Source organism: Pipistrellus hanaki (genome assembly GCF_964339955.1).
Source record: "Pipistrellus hanaki genome assembly, chromosome: 2".
Taxonomy (NCBI): Eukaryota; Metazoa; Chordata; class Mammalia; order Chiroptera; family Vespertilionidae; genus Pipistrellus; species Pipistrellus hanaki.
In genome coordinates, this window is record NC_140504.1 from 173931552 (window position 1) to 173953843 (window position 22292).

General features: G+C 46.2%; 1 protein-coding gene across 1 annotated transcript in view; it reads left to right on the forward strand.

The window, feature by feature from the left end:
- The window catches only part of ARMH1 (armadillo like helical domain containing 1), a 37422-nt gene that overhangs the window by 6208 nt on the left and 8922 nt on the right, over positions 1 to 22292 (forward strand). Inside the window, exons 2-6 of the mRNA XM_084874639.1 lie at positions 5569 to 5796; positions 8761 to 8829; positions 9944 to 10110; positions 11875 to 12071; positions 15604 to 15688. Of these exons, the coding sequence (XP_084730765.1) occupies positions 5591 to 5796; positions 8761 to 8829; positions 9944 to 10110; positions 11875 to 12071; positions 15604 to 15688 (724 nt within the window). The 5' untranslated portion in view covers positions 5569 to 5590. The remainder of the gene's footprint in view (positions 1 to 5568; positions 5797 to 8760; positions 8830 to 9943; positions 10111 to 11874; positions 12072 to 15603; positions 15689 to 22292) is intronic.

Sequence of the window (22292 nt, forward strand, 5' to 3'; positions counted from 1 at the left end):
TTTTCTTAATTGATTTTGAGAGAGATAGGGAAAGGGAGAGAGAGAGAGAAACATCAATTGGCCATTTCTTGCATGTACCTTTACTGGAAATTGAGCCTGCAACCTGGGCATGTGCCCTAACTGGGAATCAAACCAGAGACCTCTTGGTCCATGGGATGCTCAACCAACTGAGCCACACTGGCTGGGCCCTCAGGCATAATTTTAAGGTCAAGGATATAGGATGGAAAACAGTAATAGAGTGAGGGCTATACACTGCACTGTGGCTGCCCCACAGCCCTCCCCACCCACCCCCACCCCAGGATGCCAGTAGCCCGGCACCTATCAACGCCACTTTTCCTCCCTGGGAAAATAGAAAAGTCTCTGGAGGCCCTGAGGACCCCAGAAGAAGAAAAACACCTCCCCTGACTGACAATTTTTAGTTCCTCAGTGAAGACTACTCTTGCCTCAGAAAGAAATTTCTAAAAATTGAAGGTCACAGCACCTGATTAAAAGAGCCCACTGAGGGCCTCGCATAATAAATGAAAAGACCTGCACCAAGGCCTATCATCATACAATTTCAGAAGAGGTTTTTAAAAAATATCAAGAGTGAAAAAAGAGCCCAAGCCTGTTTGGCTCGATGGATAGAGTGTTGGCCTGTGGACTGAAGGGTCCCAGTTTGATTCCAGTCAAGGGCACATGCAGGGGTTGTAGGCTTAATCCCCAATGGGAAGCGTATAGGAGGCAGCCGATCAGTGATCCTCTCTCATCATTGATGTTTCAATCTCCCTCTCCCTTCCTCTCTCTGAAATCAATAAAAATATTTTTTAAATGCCATAATTTAAAAAAAAAAACAAAAAAAAACAAGCCATCCGAAACCGGTTTGGCTCAGTGGTAGAGCGTCGGTCTGCGGATTGAAAGGTCCCGGGTTCGATTCCGGTCAAGGGCATGTACATTGGTTTCAGGCACATCCCCGGTAGGGGGTGTGCAAGAGGCAGCTGGTCGATGTTTCTCTCTCACTGACGTTTCTAGCTCTTTATCTCTCTCCCTTCCTCTCTGTAAAAAATCAATAAAAAATATATTTTAAAAAAAACAAAAAAAAACAAGCCATCCGAAACCGGTTTGGTTCAGTGGATAGAGCGTCGTCCTGCGGACTGAGAGGTCCCGGGTTCAATTCCGGTCAAGGGCATGTACATTGGTTGCAGGCACATCCCCAGTAGGAGGCTGTGCAGGAGGCAGCTGATCGATGTTTCCCTCTCATTGATGTTTCTAACTCTCTATCCCTTTCTCTTCCTCTCTGTAAAAAAACAATAAAATATTTTTTTTTAAAAAAGACTTTTAACAAAAAATAAAAATAAAAAAAACAAGCCAGAGACATACCGTAAGCACAAGAATCAAAATGAAGTCAGACTTCTCAACAGCAACACTGGGGAGGTTAAATCAAAGGGAAGCTAAGCTTCCCTGCACTGGGCTTCTAATATATATTAGAAGCCCAGTGCACAGATCTGTGCCAGGGAGGGATCACAGGAGGGCTCCAGGGCATGTCCGTCTTGTCTCACCCAGTCCCTATCCACTGGACCCCAGCAGCAAGCTGATCTACTGGTCGGAGTGTCTACCTCTTGTGGTCAGTGCACATCATAGCAATTGCTCGAACAGTCAAACACTTAGTATATTAGGTTTTTATTATATAGGATATAATAAAAATTGTGAGTCAGTGGAGGTGTTTTTCTATATATAGAGAGAGATTTCAGAGAGGAAGGGAGAGGGGGAGAGAGAGAGAAAAATCATTGATGAGAGAGAATCATTGATCAGCTGCCTCCTGCACGCCTCAACCTCGACTCAGGATCCAGCCTGAAACCCCAGCATGTGCCCTGACCTAGAATTAAACTGTGACCTCCTGGTTCATAGGTCAACGCTCAAACACTGAGCCATGCCAGCTGGGCCCGGGGAAGCTTATTTCTAACGTGGAATTATACACCCAACCAATCTAACATGAGGCCAAAAATATTTTCAGACTTCCAAGGACACCCAGAAAAAAAATATTTTTCATTTCTTAGGAAGCTACTAGAGAACGTGCTTCAACAAAAAGAGAGTGTAAGCCAAGAAGGAAGATGAGATGAATCCAGAAAATGGGGCAATCAACAGAGAAGACTGGCAAAAGGAAGCCCCAGGGCATTGGTGCACCAGGCTTAGTAAGCAATGGGTCCAAATGAGCAAAAGACAGTGGGCAGAAATCTCCAGGGAAAAGATGGAACTGATCAGTTAGGACGGAACATTTGGGAAAATCATTGCTACATGTTTGGAACATTTGGAAGAAATAGCTCCAGGTGCATTGAAAATTAAGCAATTGGAAAAAGAAATTAACTCCAGGTGAAACCAATTTATAAGAGACAGAAAATCTAATAGGTTACAGCTTGAATGCACAGTGTTGATTTGGCCAATAATGTAAACATTAACTATTGATTTAACTATAAATTGTGGGAAACTATAGTATTGTGAGGAAAAGGGAATAAAAATAGGGGTTAGAGAGGTACAAGAGCTATTTCCTCAACTGCCAGTATATGCATATTCTCTAAAATTGACAAATCAAATAACAGCAATGTGCATGTTTGCTAGACCCTACCCATAGCAAAGCACCACTACAGACTGAATTAAACAGCAGAAACTTATTATCTCTGTTCTGGAGGCTCTGAGCAAGGTGTTCGAGATCAAGTGTTACAGGGCGGTTTCCTTCTGTGGCCTCTCTCCTTGGCTTGTGGATGGCTGACTTCTTTTTTTTTTTAATATATTTTTATTGATTTTGTACAGATAGGAAGGGAGAGAGATAGAGAGTTAGAAACATCGATGAGAGTCATTGATCAGCTGGCTCTTGCACACCCCCTACTGGGGATATGCCCGCAACCAAGGTACATGCCCTTGACCGGAATCGAACCCAGGACCCTTCAGTCCCCAAGCCGACGCTCTATCCATTGAGCCAAACCGGTCTCGGCCGGATGGCTGACTTCTGTTGTCTTCCCATGATCTTCCCTCGGTGTATCTGTGCCCTAATCTATATATTTAAAAGCATAATATGCAAAACCCTTGGGAGTTCAACCTATCGGGGTTCAATCGCTATGATGTGCACTGACCACCAAGGGGAGGCGCAGAACTAAGGAGGGCCCTGACCAGGGGCTGGCAGCTGCTGGGGACCCTACCCATGCATGAATTTCGTGTACTGGGCCTCTAGTATTTTATAAGGACACAAGTTATATTGGATTAGGATCCACCCTAATGGCCTCATTTTAACTTAATTACCTCTTTAAAGACCCCTATCTCCACACACAGTCACATTCCGAGGTACTGAATGTTAGGGGATGAGGGGGACACAACTAGGCCCACACCAAGTAGTATAAACTCATTATTTGGGGTTATAGAAGTAAACAGAAGAAATAGCCAACAGAATTGAAAGTGGCTGCCTGCCTCTGGAGCCTGGAGGATAGCAAGGAATAAGGCAGGTGCTATCAATGTTTTATTATAGCAAGTGGGGAGCTGGGCCTTGAACCCGGCCTGATGTCAAATCTGGTGTTCTTCACTCTGCCACAAGATCTGGAGTTCCTCCAGGGCCCTGGCTGTGCCATCTTCATCTCTGCATCTCCCACGGCATCTTGCATTGTGCCATGTGAGGGCCTTCACTGCATAGTCACTGACTTAGAGCTGTATCACTGTGATCTTCCATGCTGCCATTTGTTTGTTTTCCGTCTTGAAAAAGAAGACGGGGAAGATGGAGATTCAGAGGAACCTTGAGTGGCCATAAGATCCAGCTGAAAATTCCCTGACCCTGGTGTCCTAGAATTGCTGAGGGCATCTGCAATAGCACTTTGAGTTTTGACCCTAGAATGGGACCATCCACAGCAGGGCAGGGACACCAGGTGCTTTTCTGCCAACGAAGCTAATGGTGATGTTTCAACCGCTCCTCCATGAGGTCCAGATCAGCCACTCACCCCCATTTTCTTGAGGCCGATTTGGCTGTTGAAGATGGGCATGGGCTCTGAGAGTTATTCTCAGACATAGGGCTGTAATATTATTCACAGTGAGTGAGGCATGATCCCGTGAAGGGTTTTGGTCGTTTTTGTGTTTAGGTTGGTCCACAGTTATTCCTCTGGCTGTTCAGGCTGACAGGATCTCGGGGTTGTCTCTGTCCCGGAGGCTACATGACGCCCTTCCTGGGAGCACATATCCCGTGTCCTCTGGGGATGGGAGGAGGATGGTTGTATGTTGTCCGTCTCCACATGCTTCAGATTATTGCTTCCTAATAAAATCCTGATAGCTGGGCCCCATCAATATCTCAAATACATGTGAGGAAACGTTAATTTAGAATCAATTTTAGGGTGTTTCAGACTGTAAAGTCCTTTTAACTAGATCTCTGGCAAAGATGTAGCAGCACTTTATGGGACTGTAAATTTCATGTTGAACTGTCTTCGTGAAATACACATCTCCCCTACACACAAGCTGTTCCCTCCATATCAATCATGGCCACTGCAAGTAATGTTTCACAAATATTCTGTAAATCACAGAAAACCCCATGATAATGTGAAATATGACTTTCACTTGTCTGTTAGACAAAAGAATCGCACATGCCTCTCTCCCATCAGCACTAACATTTGTTATGGATAATAACACTTTCAATCACAACTATTTTTGGAAAACGGGTTTATTTTAAGCCTTCCCTCCCCCCCACTGAAAACACTCTCCCAAGGACACAGGCTCCTACAAACCACAGCCCATTAATCCAACTATGGAATGGGAACTTTTTCTTCCCACTAACTTTTTTTAAAGTCGTTTTTAAAACTGGCTGGGTGGCTCAGTTAGTTGGTTGGAAAAGTTGCAGGTTCGATCCCCAGTTGGGGCATAAACAGGGAGGCAACCGATAGATGTTTCTCACATCAATGTTTCTCTCACTCTGCCTTTCTCTCTCTCTCTCTCTAAAATCATCGTCCCATACACCAGAAGGTTTCGGGTTTGATCGCTGGTTGGGGCACCTTCAGAAGACAAATCAATCAGTGTTTTTCTCCTCCCTCTAAGCATATCCTCAGGTGGGGATTTAAAAAATAAACTAAAAACATATCCTCAGGTGAGGATTTTTTTTAAAAGTTGTTTTGAAGAGAATTAGTATAAAAGCCCAAGGTACAAGGTTATGGAACACTTAAGAGGAGGACAGGTCTCTAAAGTCCCTAAATCGCTGACCCTCTGTGAAGTGACGATCAGACAGGTCCAGGTTTTTATCAAGCGCCTTCATCTCAGCTGGAGCCTGTGGTCCTTTTAGTCGCCGGCATCAGCAAAGATGCCAAAGAGCTACAATTTTAGCCCTTCAATTTGAGGCCGGCATTTACCTTGATATTTGCCATTCCATTATAACACAGCTGGAGCTCCCCTGCTGGAGCAGCAGGCGACCAGTGGTAGAGCTGTATTTGTAATGTCACTGTATCCGTGTGGGTGACAGAGGCTCACTGGTTTCCGGTTGGTTGCCTGAAGAGCGAAGCCCCTGGAGTAGCCTGCAGGACTCCCCTGGTTCTGAGCACTTCGGTAACCTGTCTGTTTTCCTTCCCTCCGTAGCCAACTCCAGGACTGATGGATCATGACTTCCATAAAGGAGCAGGCAGCAATTAGCCGGCTCCTGAGTTTTCTACAGGATTGGGACAATGCCGGGAAAGCCGCAAGGAGTCACATCCTTGACAACTTCATTGAAAACAACCAAGGCAAGACGGCCCCTGAGCTGGAGCAAGAGTTTTCGCAGGGAGCCAGCCTGTTCCTGGTTCGCTTGACCACCTGGCTGAGGCTCACGTATCCTTTGCTGAACAGGAGAGAGAGAAAGAAAACAGAAACAGAAAATGGGCCATCTTCAAAAGAAAAAAGGAGAGGCGATTATTGAGGGAGCTCTTTTCTCCATGCTAAGATTTTGGAACAGGACATCTGGTGGTCAGATAGCATCCAGAAATCAAGAACTCTCTCACTTTCTTGTCTTTCCAACCTATAAATATATTCCTCATCTCACTCCCAACCTCTTTCGTGCCCATCAGAGTTAAAGTCGGTATTCCTTCCCTCTAGAACTAATCCTCTATTAGTATTGCACTTGAATCCCCTCCTATCTCCTTAGCAACTGTATTCTTTCTCTGCTATAGTTTCCACCTTTGCCTCATCACCAGATTTTTTTTTTTAATATATTTTCATTGATTTCAGAATGGAAGGAAGAGGGAGAGAGAGAGAGAAACATCAATGATGAGAGAGAATCTTTGATTAGCTGCCACCTGCATGCCCCCTACTGGGGATTGAGCCCACAACCTGGGCATGTGCCCTTGCTAGAATTGAACCCGGGACCCTTCAGTCAGCAGGCCAATTCTCTGTCCACTGAGCCAAACCAGCTAGGGCTCAAAACCCTAGTTAATTGAACTTCTAGAATATATGAATGAAACTAAGGATTTGTATATTATAATGACAAAACTATTAGTTGCAATTTATTGAGTCTTTTTCTAGGCACTAAGTTATGTGCTGTACAAATATTGAATTTGAACCTAACACCAAGCCTACTAAGTGATTGGTATTATCCCATTTTATAGATAAGAAAAATGAACCTTTATTTTTTTATATTTTATTGATTTTTTTATAGAGAGGAAGAGAGAGGGATAGAGAATTAGAAACAAAGATCAGCTGCCTCCTGCACACCCCCTTACTGGGGATGTGGCCACAACCAAGGCACATGCCCTTAACCGGAATCAAACCTGGGACCTTTCAGTCCGCAGGTCAACGCTCTATCCACTGAGCCAAACCAGTTTTGGCAGAAAGATGAACCTTTAAAAGATTGAATAATTTACTGGTAAGTGGCAGAGATAAGGTTTGACAGGTCTGTCTGGCCCAAAGCCCACATGCCATCCCCTCAACTTCAGTGTCTCCCACCCAGTGGACAGTGCTCCCCCTCAGCTCCCCCTCTAACACTATACAAGGAGTAATCTAGCCCCACTCCTTCCACCTGCCTTCAGGCAGGGAGACCTGACTATAAGAACTCAGACTCTGAGTGAGACTGCCTCAGTTCATATCCTGGTTCCATCATTTAACATTGGGACCTTGAGCAGGTCATAAACCTGTCTGAGATTGTTTGCTCATGAAGTGAATGGAAATACCACCTGGCTAGTGTGGCTCAGTGGTTGAGCGTCGACCTATGAACCAGGAGGTCACAGTTCAATTTCGGGTCAGGGCACATGCCTGGGTTGAGGGCTCAATCCCCATTGTGGGGCGTGCAGGAGGCAGCTGATCAATGATTCTCATCATTGATGTTTCTATCTCTCCCTCTCCCTTCCTCTCTGTAAAAAATCAATAAAATATATTTTTTAAAAGGAAGAAAGGAAAGAAAGAAAGAAAGAAGGAAGGAAAGAAAGAAAGAAAGAAAGAAAGAAAGAAAGAAAGAAGAAAGATATACTAATAGCACCCACTATAAGGTGTGCTGAGCATTCAAATGAGACAATGCAAACAAAGTCATTAGCACAGTGCCTGGCACACAACAAATGTTTTGCATTTGTTAGCTACTGCTGATATTGTGGCAGGCTTCTGGAACTCATTGCTGAAATAATGGACCAAGAATGCCTAGATTTCAGCTAATTTCTTAAGTGTTCTAAAAGCCTGTGACATGTGATGAGTGGCCATGAGCATAGGACTTGCCTGGGGCAGGGGAAACAGGAGATGATGGAAGTTGGTCAGCCTAGCTGGTACCTGAAGAAGAGGGGAAATGCACTGGGGCAGGAATGGGGGCTGGGTTCGGGGGAGCAGGGGGCGGACAAGGTAGGAATGGAGAGACTACCGTGGGAACTGATAGTCAGGCCCCCAGCTACAGTGGCAACAGGCAGGAGCAAACACTGTGTCTGCAGTAAAGAGCCTTTCCTAATGAGCCAATCTGTCTCTACGTCTATGGGCACCCTGGGAACCAGGGTGCGGCACAGATCATTTGCCTCACGCACCCCCCCCCCCCCAAACAAAGCCCCATTACCTCCAACCCGTTACATTAGCCTTTATCAGTCTTGGAAGCTCTCAGTTATCCTCCATGAGCTGCAATAATTCCAGCTAATTTCTTAAGTGTTCTAAGAGCCTGTGATGTGTGATGAGCCTAGTAATTGTTGACTGGTTCCTTTTCTGCTGCGGTTTGATTTCATACCTTATATCCAAGCTGATGCGTGCTCCGGGTGCTTTATTACAATGAAGCTTTTTGCAAGGGCTCACATTAAAAATAACATTAAATACTGAGGTTGTTTTAAATCAGAGTTTAATTTTTCTGCTATTTCCTGTTGTTCTTATTAGGAAGACATGCAATTCTTCATAAACATAGTGACCTCCAGTGTAAAGCTTTGAGTAAGTACAAAACTGGGAATTAATGATGAAGCTGATTGTTTTTAGAGAAGTCTAAAAATGAGGCGCAAAGTAATGAACTGTGCTGAGACCCAAGGGTGCCATGGTCAGGGCAGAGAGAGGCTTTCTCCAGACAGCCTTTATTCATCAGAGCCTCCTTGCTCTCCAGAGAGCCTGTCAGAGCCAAGGTGACCGAACTCTCCCAGCAGATCTTCCTGGAGAACCATGAACATGCCTACCAGCACCCCGCTCCCTACCCCACATGTGTCACCCCTTCTCCCACCTAGTGGCCCTTCTCAGATAAAAGGTCATTCTGGGTCATCCTAGGTCATTGATGGTGCCCGTGACCAGACACAAGATCTGGTTTCTGTGTGGAAAAACACCCTGAAATCCACTCTTTAACTTGTCATTCAGCTATATGACCAGCTCAAGCTTAGAGAAGGTTTTAAAGTCCATTGGCATCTTCTTAGCATCTGTAAACAGGTAAGTTCGGGAGAGATTCTGGGTTCTCTGCTGCATATCGTGCTCATGGTGTCCTTGGCATCCGCACCACATGGGACCAGGGCTTCTAGTTATCTGTGGTACCTCTTATCCCCCAGGATGGCCCCGGGGTAGTGTCAGCTGTGCTCCTGTTCTAGCTGCTCTTCCATCCCATGTTCTCCATTGACCCTTTACTAGTCAGCATCCCTTTGGTTGTGAAATACAGAAAATCAACTCATACTGGACCAGGACAAAGAGCCATTTATTAGCTCACTTACTTGAAAAGCCAGAGGGTAGAAATCCATATTTCAGTCCTAACTAGATTCAGGGGTTCAACATATGTCATTGGTACTTGGTCTTTTCCTCTCTTTTTCTCCGTTTCTCAGCCCTGTTTGCCTCTGAATTTGTAAGCCTCATTGTGCTGTGATCCTTAGAAGCTCTAGGCATGCATCTTTGTAACTCAACCACACACCAAGAAGAAAGCACATCTTTCCCACGGGTTCCCAAGAAAGTCTCGGGTTTTGAACCTCAATGGACCAGCTCAGGGTACACACCCGGCCCCAAACCAGTGACTACAGTCGGAAAGATGACATACCCTGTCACCTGCTTACCCTACCACAACCACATGGCTTCTGAGGGGTAGAGGGATGATTCCCCAAGGAACAGGTGAGCTGCTACTACAAGAAAAAGAACAGCCGAAACCGGTTTGGCTCAATGGATAGAGCGTCGGCTTGGGGACTGAAGGGTCCCGGGTTCGATTTCGGTCAAGGGCACGTACACCAATAGGGGGTGTGCAAGAGGCAGCTGATCGATGACTCTCTATCGATGTTTCTAACTCTGTATCTCTCTCCCTTCCTCTCTGTACAAAATCAATAAAATATTTAAAAAAAGAAAAAAGAAAAGAAAAAGAACAGGTGCTAGAAAACCAAACACAAGAAATATTCATTGTATTGAACTTGCTAAGTGCAAAAGGAAGAATATCCCAACTATTGTGTCACTTTACCCATGAGCATTTCCTGAATAGGAGGGCAAAGTGTGTGAAGGAAGCACCTTAGAAAGGTTAGTGCCAAGGAACTCGACAAGTGTCTTATTTATACTCTTCTATCCCTCTGGACAGTAACCGGTACCTTATAGAATTTCTTGAGGTTGGAGGCGTCCTAACACTCTTGGAAATTCTGGGGCTGGAGAATATCAAAGAGACTGACAAGAAGGAATCCATCAAGCTACTTCAGGTTATCGCAAACTGTGGCAGGAAGTACAAGGAGCTCATTTGTGAAAGCTATGGTGGGTACTGCGTGTGACAAGGGGGAACTCCCGTGTCTGCCTCGGGGTCTGGGGGAAGAAGCAGTGGCAGACCTGGCACTGCGGCGGGAAAGCGTGCCGCGGAACTGGCTGCTCTGCAAGCACGTGGTCCAGTAGACCCCGTTAGCTCCCGCCCATATCGCCACCCCAGGCCCAGATTTATGATTTTCCTGATTCATCACCTGCTCAAATCTTTCTACTGTGGTTTTGGAAACACTTTTTCCATTTTAAATATATCCCTTTACATGCATCCATTCAACAAAGATTTATCGAGCTATTGCCTAAAATCCTTTGTGAAACCAACTTATGAATAACTCTAGAAATAAAATTGAAATAAAATCATTGAATGTGAGTGCTAGGTACATGCTAAGGTGCTGGGAATACGAAGATGAATAAAATACAGTCCCTGCCAAAGAGCTTACAGTGTGGTGAAAAAAAGTATATAATCCGGGATTTTCAGTATGATCGATCAAATGCTCTGACTAAGGCGAGTTAAAGAGATGCCATCCCGTAAGCATCCCTTTGTCAAAGCACTTCCTTTGTTGCACTATTTTGTTGTTATTGTTGTTGTTAAACCTCACCCAAGGATATTTTTCCATTGACTGTTTTAGGGAGAGTGTAAGAGAGAGGGAAAGACAGAGAAAAACATCGATGTGCACATCGATTGGTCGCCTCCTACAGAGCCCTGACCAGGGCCTGGGCCAGGAAGGAACCTGCAACCAAGGAATCAAACCCTTTGGCCCACAAGCCTAGCTCTATCCACTGAGCCAAACCAGCTAGGGCCCTCATTGCACTTTAGTCATAGTTCTCTGTGTGTCCCATGGCCTCTCTGAGCCTCAGGATATTTACCCTTAAAATGGGACTAACACCTCCCTCTCACTATCATTTCTAGGCTTAAAGGACATAGTATTTGTGAAAATATTTTATAAACTCTGAGCACTAAGCATATGTTAGTTATCACATAGCCATCAAAATGCATGTTTTATTTGTGCATTTGCAGAGCCATTTTTTTAAAATATATTTTATTGATTTTCCACAGAGAGGAAGGGAGAGGGATAGAGAGCCAGAAACGTCGATGAGAGAGAAATATCAACCAGCTGCCTCTTGCACACCCCCTCCTGGGGATGTGCCCGAAACCAATGTACATGCCCTTGACCAGAATCGAACTCGGGACCCTTCAGTCCGCAGACCAACACTCTATCCACTGAGCCATTTTAAATTTTCCGGTTTCGGCAGCCATTTTAAATTTTAAAACACTTTGAGAAGCTGAGATGCTTATACTGAACCAAAATCCTCCAGCCACATAGCCAGAGGTGAACAAGACAATGATGCAACATGAGGCTAAACCTCAACTTTGCTCTGATTGAACGGGCTTGGTTAAATACATCTTAATCCTATTACCTCATGTTGTGTAATCTTTCTTTAAAATAGAATTTGTCGGGGTATATGTTTCAAGTGTACAAGTCAATAAAACACCATCTGCCCACTGCATGGTGTGCCCATCACCCCAAGCCAAGTCTCTCTCCCTCCCCATTGTCCCCACCATCGCCCACCTCCAGCTACCCTCCACCCCCTTTCCCTCTGGCCAGCACCACACTGTTGTCTATGTCTATGTGTTAGACTTTTTTTTTTTTTTTTTTTTTTTTTTGCTTAATCCCTTCACCTTCTTTCAACCAATGTTATGTAATCTTGAGTGAGGATTGCTTTCACAAATCCAATTTAGCATTTCCTCTCCTTTTTGCTCAGGTGTACGATCCATAGCGGAATTTTTGGCAACGTCTAAGTCAGAAGAGACCCAGGAGCAAGTGCAGGTTCTGCTGAATGCTTTGGTGCACGGTAATCCCAAGTACCAGAATCAAGTGTACAAAGGTCTAATAGCTCTACTGCCCTCTGTGTCTCCGAAAGCGCAGCAGCTGGCCCTGCAGACGCTCAGGACTGCCCAGGTGAGCCCAGGCTGCACACTCCTGCGGTTCTGATTACACGCAGTGACCTTACAATTACCTTACAGCCGCCCTCCACGCAGGCACAAGAAACGGAGCTCAGCCTCCCCCTGCACGTGTGCTGTTCAATCAGAGTTGCTTCTAGAAGGCCAAGGCCGGGCAGAGAGTTCACGTCTCCCGTCAGAGTGATTTGTCCTGTTTACTTAAGGATCAGAAAGATGTTGGCAGACTTAAAAGTGTTTGCGACAAGCAACAAGGATCATGAAAGGACTGCAGAGAAGATTAAAGGAGTCGGTTTGATAGGGAAGGAATCCCGGTGCATTTGTAGATAGTGTGGAAGTGGAGAGACCAGATCTCCGGTGCTTGGGAAAACTCCTCTATTTCTTGGGCTCTGCCTTCCTCTCAGACAGTACCCTGGAATGTGAGCAGAGTCAGATTTGGGGCATGGTGACCACAGGAAGACACCATGCCTCATTAGGAGGGAATTAGAGCCCTAACCGGTTTGGCTGAGTGAATAGAGTGTCGGCCTGTGGACTCAAGGGTCCCAGGTTCAATTCCAGTCAAGGGCATGTACCTTGGTTGTGGGCACATCCCCAGTAGGGGGTGTGCAGGAGGCAGCTGATGGATGTTTCTCTCTCATCAATGTTTCTAACTCTCTCTCCCTCTCCCTTCTTCTCTGTTAAAAAATCAATAATATATATATATATATATATATATATATATATATATATATATATATATATATTTTTTTTTTTTTTTTTTTTTTTTTTTTTTTTTTTTAAAGGGAATTAGAGATTCAAAGAATGGTTTTGGGATGAACTGTCAAAAGCTCTCAAAACAGCTTTTGGATGGGCTGGGGCAGGGGATCAAAGAGATGGTAAGGCCTGAACTGTGGCGGTGGGAATACAGGTGAGCAGGTTGGACAGACATTTTGGAGGCAGAATGCATGGGACTTGGGGCAGTAAGAGGAAAGGAGTCAAAGAAGACACCCAGCTTTGGACTTAGACAGCAGGGTGAGTTGTGTGCCACCTAGAGAGTGGGGAAACTTGTTTCATTTGAAAAGAGTTAGGTTTTGACTCAATAAATGTGATGAGCTTTGGTGCTCCATCTGAGGAGCAGGCCAAGCTGGTTACAGAAGATATAGAGAAGTCACTTGTTTAAAAGATACCTAATCCTGAGCCTCCCTCCCATATAATCTGGAAGCTCTCAAGCGGCCTTTAGGAATGCTTTTTCTTGGTAAACTCCCCAAGTAATTCTGATTCCTAGCTCAACTGAGGAATCACTGTTCAGAATCTAGTAGAGATGCCCATTGGACAGCAGAAAGTAAAAGGCTGAAGCTGCAGAGAGATACTGTAGGTAAGGACAGCAGTTTGAATTTCATGAGCAGAGAAGTGATAACAAACCATGAAAGTAATTAAGATCACAAGGTAAAATGTAAAAAGTAAGATGAGAGGCCTGGCTGGTGTGGCTCAGTTGGTTGGAACGTCATCCAGTACACGGAAAGGTTGTGGATCCCATTCCCAGTCAGGGCACAGGTGCGTGTATGGGAAGGCAGCTGATCGATGTTTCTCTCTCACATTGATGTTTCTCTCTCGCTCTCTCTTGCTCTCGCACTCACGCTCTCTCTCTCATTATTAAGTGCCTCCTACATGCCAGGCACTGTGTTAGGGGCCCACATAGACTACCTCTTTAGACTACCTCTTTTTGTCTCCATAATAGCTGATGGAGGCAGGTATTATTCTCCCCATTTCAAAATATGTTTTTATTGATTTGAGAGAGAGAGGAAGGGAAAGACATAGAGAGATAGGAACACTGAAGAGGGAGAAACATTGATCAGCTGCCTCCTGCATGCCCCCTACTGGATATCAAGCCTGCAATCAAACCAGTGACCTCTTGGTTCATGGGTCAGTGCTCAACCACTGAGCCACACTGGCTGGGCTATTATCCCCATTTTAAAGAGGATGGAACTGAGCCTTAGGAGGGTGCTTCTTTTTTTTTTCTTTTTCTTTTTCTTTTTTTTTTTTTTAATATATTTTATTGATTTTTTACAGAGAGGAAGGGAGAGAGATAGAGAGCCAGAAACGTCAATGAGAGAGAAACATCGACCAGCTGCCTCCTGCACACCCCCCACCAGGGATGTGCCTGCAACCAACATACATCCCCTTGACCGGAATCAAACCCGGGACCCCTCAGTCTGCAGAACGACGCTCTACCACTGAGCCAAACTGGTTTCGGCTAGGAGGGTGCTTCTTAATTATTCAAGGCCACACACTAAGTGATAGGTATTTACTTTTTAAAGTATTTCTTTTTTTATATATTTTTATTGATTTCAGAAAAGAAGGGAGAGGGAGAGATAGAAACATCAATGATGAGAGAGAATCATTGGTTAGTTGCCTCCTGCATGCCCCCCACTGGGAATGGAGCCCACAACCCAGGCATGTGCCCTTGATCGGAATCAAACCCGGGACTCTTCAGTCTGCAGGCTGACATTCTATCCACTGAGCCAAACTATAAGTGGGCATTTAAATACAACTCTCTTGAACTGCAGAATCCTTATTCTTTTGACATCTTCTTTGCCTCTTTGAAAAAAGAACAACCCTGGCTGGGTAGCTTAGTTGTTTAGAACAACATCATATGATATGCCAAGGTTATTAGTTCAATCCCGTTAGGCCACACACAAGAATCGACCAATGAATATATAAATAAGTGGAACAACAAATTGATGTTTCTCTCTCTCTCTCTCTCTCTCTCTCTCTCTCTCTCTCTCTCAAATTTAAAAAAAAAAAAAAAAAAAAGAATGGTGAAAGCCATGAAAGGAAAACAGGACTGTGATAATCAAGGAGAAAAAGCTTCATTCAATAAGGAAGATCCGATCTGATGGGTTGAATACAACAGAGAGATTGAGTACGGGGAGAACCAAAAGAGGGTCCCAGCAGGAAAAGCGTTGGTGAACTAGGGCACTGTCCTATGGCAGGAAAAATTAAATTGCAGTGGCCTGTCAGAGGATGAAGAAGAGGCTTTCTTTGGGAAGCTTGGGAATAAAGAGAAAAGAGCAACAGCAAGAGAAGACAGAGGGGAAGGACAGGAGTGTCGATCTGGGTGAGCTTGAGGATGTTCAATGCTAACGGGCAGGAACCAATGCACCAGTAAAGGTTGAAGTCGTAGAAAATAGGGGTTCCCTAATTGAGTGAGGTCCCTAGGGGAAAAGAAGATTTCGGATCACTCTCCCTGGTGTGTGCCCGCCCTCCCCCCAGCCAAGGAAGCCAGCTTGCTCCTGCATCTCTAGCAGGTGGCCAGCTAGCCTCAACTGAACGCCTCCTGAGCTGGAGGCTTCAGCGGCAACCTCGGCAGATTCCCAGTCAATTCTTGGCTGCCCAGCCCTGCCCTCCTCTGAGGGGCCAAGGCCCAGTGACTGCCCACTGCCCTCACTCTCCCCATTCAGCCAGGCTGCCTAGCTATTTGGAAGGCTGCCTTTCATTCCTCCCGGATGGACAAGATGTAAAGGGTAACCACCCTGTCCTTTCTGTCTTGCCAGTCGATCATCGGAGCCACACACCCCAGCATCGTGGACTGCGTGCTGAACGTGCTGCGCACCATGCACCTGGAAGTCCAGTATGAAGGTAGGCGAGCGGCCGGTCTGCCCCGCGTCGCAGGCGGTGGCAGTGAGAGCGAGGCACCTTCGCTCTTAAAAGTTCTCCCCTGTTCACAAAGAGCCTTGTCCGGTGTTCTGGACAGACAGCCTTGCCGATGGAATGCTGATTCAGGACTGATGGGCAAGTTATTCAGAAAATGACAGTCACCTTCTGTACTTGGAATCAGCCACAGGGCGCTTTCACCGTTGTTCAGGATCTGCCTGGATCCAGAGCTGGCTCTGGTTCCCAGTCAAGTGGTGCTTCCCCTCTCAACAGAAGTCACCTGAGCACTGTCCTTCTTCTAGGAAACGACAGGAGGTGTCTGCATATTCAGATGGATGAATGGTGGGGGCAGGTATTTCTGTGTTTCAGGCTAAAGCATTGAAGCACAGAGAGATTACGCCTTCCGAGGTTAGCCAGCTAACTAGATTCAAACCAGATCTGTCTGACTCCAAAGCATATGCTTTTAACTGTAGCACATGGCAGGCATCTGCAGGATGTCATTCCCTTCCCTGTTCCTGTAAGGCAGTGGTCGGCAAACTCATTAGTCAGCAGAGCCAAATATCAACAGGACAATGACTGAAATTTCTTTTGAGAGCCAAATTTTTTAAACTTAAACTTCTTCTAACGCCACTTCTTCAAAATAGACTCGCCCAGGCCGTAGTATTTTGTGGAAGAGCCACACTCAAGGGGCCAAAGAGCCGCATGTGGCTCGCGAGCAGCAGTTTGCCCACCATGGCTGTAGTGATTCAGAGAAGGGAGGTTCTGTTTTCAACAGGAAGGTTCAAGAGAAAGTGGTGTCTGAGCTGAGTCTTCCAGCATGGGAAGAGTTTAGGAAAGTAGACAGGAGCAGAGGAGGACATCCTGGAAAGTGGAATGGTATAAATGAAGGCCTAGACATTGGGGAAAGCAGGGCGTATGTGGGGAATGACAGGTAGACCATTAGGTGGAGGTTTGGCAGAGGCCTTGGTCTAGGAAGACTGGAAAGGTAGGCTGGGACCAGATTACAGAGCACCCTGAGTGCCAGGCGGAGGAGTGGGCACTCTTTCCAGTCAGCAGCAGGGAGCCATTGAAAAGTGGACCATAGCTGAAACTGGTTTGGCTCAGTGAATAGAGCGTCGGCCTGCGGTCTGAAGGGTCCCAGGTTCGATTCTGGTCAAGGGCATATACCTTGGTTGCGGGCACATCCCCAGTAGGGGGTGTGCAAGAGGCAGCTAATCAATGATTCTCTCTCATCGATGTTTCTAACTCTCTATCCCTCTCTCTTCCTCTCTGTAAGAAATCAATAAAAATAAAAATAAAAATAAAAATAAAAATAAAATATATATATATATATATATATATATATATATATATATATATATATATATATGGCTATAAATAAATAAATAAATGTGGCCGAAACCGGTTTGGCTCAATGGATAGAGCGTCGGCTTGGGGACTGAAAGGTCCCGGGTTTGATTCCAGTCAAGGGCATGTACCTTGCTTGTGGGCATATCCCCAGTAGGGGGTGTGCAAGAGGCTGACTCTCTCTCATTGATGTTTCTAACTCCCTATCTCTCTCCCTTCCTCTCTGTACAAAGTCAATAAAATATATTAATAAATAAATAAATACTGAGATTCTTTTAAAAAATAATAATAATAATAAATAAATAAATAAATAAATAAATGTGGACCATGAACACTGGGTGGCAAGGGAAAGCACTGTCTCAGGAACAAGGCCTGGGTGTGGTCTGCTGGGTGGCCAGAGCCACAGGGAGACTTGAGGCTGGAGGCCAGTGGGGAAGCCTTTTGGATTGTCCACACAACAAAATGGGAACGCACTGATCTAGATGCATTCAGAGCCCCAGAGAGAGAATGGACAAGGCAGAACTGCCTGGGTGTGGAGAGTGAGATGCCATATGCAAGGGGGCATGGGCAGGGGCGAGGAGGCCAGGACAGCGAGGAAAGTTCTGGGCATCGTGCATATTGGGACTCCTGTGCCCAAAATGATAGGCTGAGCGCCAGAGGGGCAGAGGAGCAGGCAGGTTCTCAAGTTCAAGTGTGCAAGTGAGATTCTCGGGAAGGTCAACAAAGGTCTGAGGCTTACGTTCAATATCAATCATTTTCTGGAGGCAACGCTTAATGAATGTCAGGGTGTTTTTCCTTCAGCAGCACTGTCAGTTTTGTTCTTGTTTGACCCCTGCAGGCCTGTGTGGGTACATGGGCCCTGTGTGTGGAGAAATAATGCTGTGTTGAAATTGATTACCAGCTGGAGCAGTCTCCGAGCTGGGGAGCAGTTGCGAGTTGAGGGGGTGGAGTGGTAGAGGCACCTAAGTAAAGGTCAGAAGGTTGTCGCTGGCACTGGACCAAGGGAGTGACCTGCAGCTTAATGCTAGGAAGCTTAATCAAACAACCCCAAGGAGACTGAAGAGGGTGACAGTGAGACCTCCCTCCCCCAACCCACTTCCACGTGGCAGAGTGACCAATCCCACGCAGCCACACTTCTCAGCTTAAGCATTTCTGCTCTGAGGTCTTCCCCGACCTGCCTTCCACCCCTGCCCAAATGCAGCCTCCTTCCTTAGTACCACCCTTAGCCCTCCTCCCTCTGGAACCTCCCTCCGTGGGTGCAGTTATCTCCAGAATGGTAAATGCCCTTTACATAGTCTGCACAATTCCAGCGCAACTGTCATCCTTTTTGTCCTCATGTCCTCCCCGTAGTCCCTAGCATATGTTAGGTCCTCCGTCGACTTTTGTTGAAGGAATGAGGGCGGGAGGTGGGCGGGCTACACATGCACACCTTCAGTGACCACTTGCCTCTGTGCCTTTCGCTTCCAGACCTGTGAACAGCCTCAGGCAGGGGCTGGGTCTGACTCACCTCTTTTTCCGGCTCCCGCGGGGCCGGGACAGAGCGGGTACTCAGTAGAAGTTTGTTGAATAAATTTATGGAAAATGGCTTAGCTCCATTTATGCTGATGGAGCCCTCCTGAGCTGGAACTGGCTCGGCTTCTTCCTATATCGGGCCCAAGTTAGAGTCCCTCTGGGTTTATTTCATGACACGTACCACTGTGGCAGGCCGAGCAGGCAGCTTTATCACTGCCTTTTTTACCTGATGTGTGCGCAAGTGTGCTCAGTGAAACTCTGTACCTGAAAGTAATTTCAAAAATGCCCAACGCTGCCGAGACCGGTTTGGCTCAATGGATAGAGCGTCGGCTTGGGGACTGAAGGGTCCCGGGTTCGATTCCGGTCAAGGGCATGTACCTTGGTTGCAGGCACATCCCCAGTAGAGGGTGTGGTGTGCAAGAGGCAGCTGATCGATGACTCTCTCTCGTCGATGTTTCTAACTCTCTATCTCTCTCCCTTCCTCTCTGTACAAAATCAATAAAAATATATTTTTTTTAAATGCCCAACTCATAACACGTGCCCAAGAAATGTCTGCTGAAGAAATGAATTATTCCTTTTCACCAGGCCCTTCCAAATAGTCTTCATGTAACTTGGAATATGGAGAATGCAGATGGGATGATTTTCCACTAGAGGGAGCAGTTTCTCATGGCTGACGCAGCGCAGGTGGAGGGAGGGAATTCTGCACTGAGCTCCGCTTCTCACTCCTCCAGAGGCAGGCAGGGCAGGGGAGCTCTGACAGGTCTGAGAGGGGGTCCTAACAGCGGTGAGCGGTGAGCGGAGAGGGCCAGACATGACTGTCTCTTGAGTTTGAAGACGCCAAATTGCAAGGCCAAGGTGAAGCTTCCCTTTACCCCCAGGGCGGTGGCAACAGTCAGGCAGGGAAGCCTGTGACCAAGAGGAGCGGGTGGCATAACTGAATGGACTGACCGTAAAAGGGCGGGGTTAGTTAGTTTGTTTGCACTCACAGACACTATTTATTTCATCAAAGTCAGGCAGGATGATCTGTTGAGCGGTAAGTGATCAGCGCAGAGCATGAATCCGCACACATTTCCACAGTGAGCTGCAGGCGATGGCCTGGCTGAGGTCGAGGTTTGGGGCATTCCTGGCTGAGCTCACAGGGCGACCGGAACCAGCCATCTCGCTCCCCCGAGCAGAGGGCAGAATGTTAGCCCCAGACTGACTTTATCTGCTAGTTTGTTTGTTTTTTAATATTGATGGAACATCTATGCCAGTGTTTCCCAACCTTCTCTCATGATGAGAATCACCTGGTGGAGTTGTTAAAACACAGATTCCTGAATCCCAACTAAGAAGTGCTAAACTAGAATTTTGGGGAACACATAGGTAAAATTGTATACTTAACTAGTGCTCTAACACAGATGTTATATACAGAGCACTAAGTTAGGTATGCAATTTTACCTATATGTTCCCAAAAATTCTAGTTTAGCACTTCTTAGTTGGGATTCAGGAATCTGTGTTTTAACAACTCCACCAGGTGATTCTCATCATGAGAGAAGGTTGGGAAACACTGCTCTATGCTGTGCCAAGTCCCATGCCAAGTACCCGCGTTTTGAGTTTTCTTTGCACTGAGGAGAAAAATGAATGGTTTGGGGGAGAAGGGAGGATGTGCGCTGTGAGGCGGAAGTGGGGTGACAGCAGATTCTCAGGCAGAATCCGGTGAAAACCGGCCAGGAGCGGCTGAGGGGCCGTGTGTGTCAGTGCTGGAGAAGCCAGACCACGGCCTCACCTCCTTTTTGTTGAGAACCCCACCTTCCCAGCTCCAAATCTGCCGGCCGGCCTGACCGCATTCTCTGCTCCTTCCCATCCCGGCCCCACCACCTCCTTCCTGCTCCTTCCCTCAGCCTTCTCCCCGCTGTTCCCACTCCCTGTTCTTCTGAGCACCATCTCCACTGACGTGCAAATGTGCTCTGTATCTCCCACCTTAACAGCAGTCTCCTTGGTAATCTGTGGATTAAAAGAGAGAAGAAAAAAAATTTTAAAGAAAAAAAATTTTAAAAAAAATAAAATAAAAGAGATTTCAGCCGAAACCTGTTTGGCTCAGTGGATAGAGCGTCAGCCTGCGGACTGAAGGGTCCCGAGTTCGATTCCGGTCAAGGGCATGTACCTTGGTTGCAGGCATATCCCCAGTAGGGGGCGTGCAAGAGGCAGCTGATAGATGCCTCTCTCTCATTGATGTTTCTAACTACCTCTCTCCCTTCCTCTCTGTAAAAAAATCAATAAAATATATTTAAAATAAAAAATAAAATAAAAAACAGAGTGGAGAAGGAAACCTGTGCACCAGGCAGTGGCTTTCTGGTCCCCACTGCAAGAGATTCCGATTGTCCGTTCTTGCCCCATCTTCATTTTGAAGGAGAAATAACCAGGGAGAGGGCACTGACATATTTATCCACTGATTCCTGAGGAGTTTTCTGTTTTCAGATGCTTAAGATTTTAGAATTTCATTCCATGGTGAGCCCACTTACCCTGAGAGAGCCAAAGCTTCGGGGAGGACTTCTCCGAGGAGGGCCTGCCTGGAACTCATCTCCATTCATAATCGCCGTGACGTGAAAAATGGCAGTTTCCCCCCGGGGAGGCCTGCTCTTCCAGGAATTAGTGGCGCGCAGGGACTTAATCATGACAAGTTGTCTGAAGCCACAGTAGCACCCGCTCACCGTCTCCCTCCCCGGAGAAGAGACACTTCAAAGTCATAAAGTTTCTGGGAAGGACAAATTAATGAATTCTGTTGGGGAGTTGAAACAATATATGTGTGTATGTAAATATATTAGTATCTTTTACAAATAAATTGTTATCTTAGGAACATAAAAATTACTATTTGATTTCATCAGAAGCAGAACAGTCATTATACTAGTAAATTAATTTGCTAAATGTATGTTTACCAAAAATCAATTGGCCAAATGAGCAATTTGCTGAATGTCCAATTCACCAAACTACCAATTTCCTGAAAAAATCATGTTTCCTTTAAACATCTGTAAAGTTTATGCCGAAACTGGTTTGGTTCAGTGGATAGAGCGTCGGCCTGCGGACTGAAAGGTCCCGGGTTCAATTCCGGTCAAGGGCATGTACCTTGGTTGCGGGCCCATCCCCAGTAGGGGGTGTGCAAGAAGCAGCTGATTGATGATTCTCTCTCATCGATGTTTCTAACTCTCTATCCCTCTCTCTTCCTCTCTGTAAAAAATAAAATAAATAAATAAACATCTGTAAAGTTTATAGCAATTCCTGTTGGTTGTATTGGTAGGGCCTACAGGGGTCTTCAAACTACGGCCCGCGGGCCACATGCGGCCCGCAGAGGAGTCTGATCCGGCCCACCAGGTTTTTTGGGCAGTGAGCGCAGCTGAGGTGTTACAGTAGGAATTAGTAGTTCATATAGTCAGGCCCTCCAGCTCTCGGAGGGACCGTGATCTGGCCCGCACTTTAAAAAGTTTGAGGACCCCTGGGAGAACTGGGGTTTCAGACTCTCTCTGCCCCTCAGTATTCCCTTTCTGTCCTTTGCTAGCCCCCTTCTGTAGCCTCTGTCTCCCTTTCTCTGCCCCTCCCTCCCCAGCCCCTCTTCTCAAGGATGGGCAGTCTAGGCGGAGTAGTATGGTGACTTCCAGCAAGTTCAGTTACCAGGTTCACCTCCCTGCCCCCACTCCCTGGTCCTGCCGATGCACAGGGCTTGGGCAGAGGCAAATGAAGATTCCTTAAAAACCTG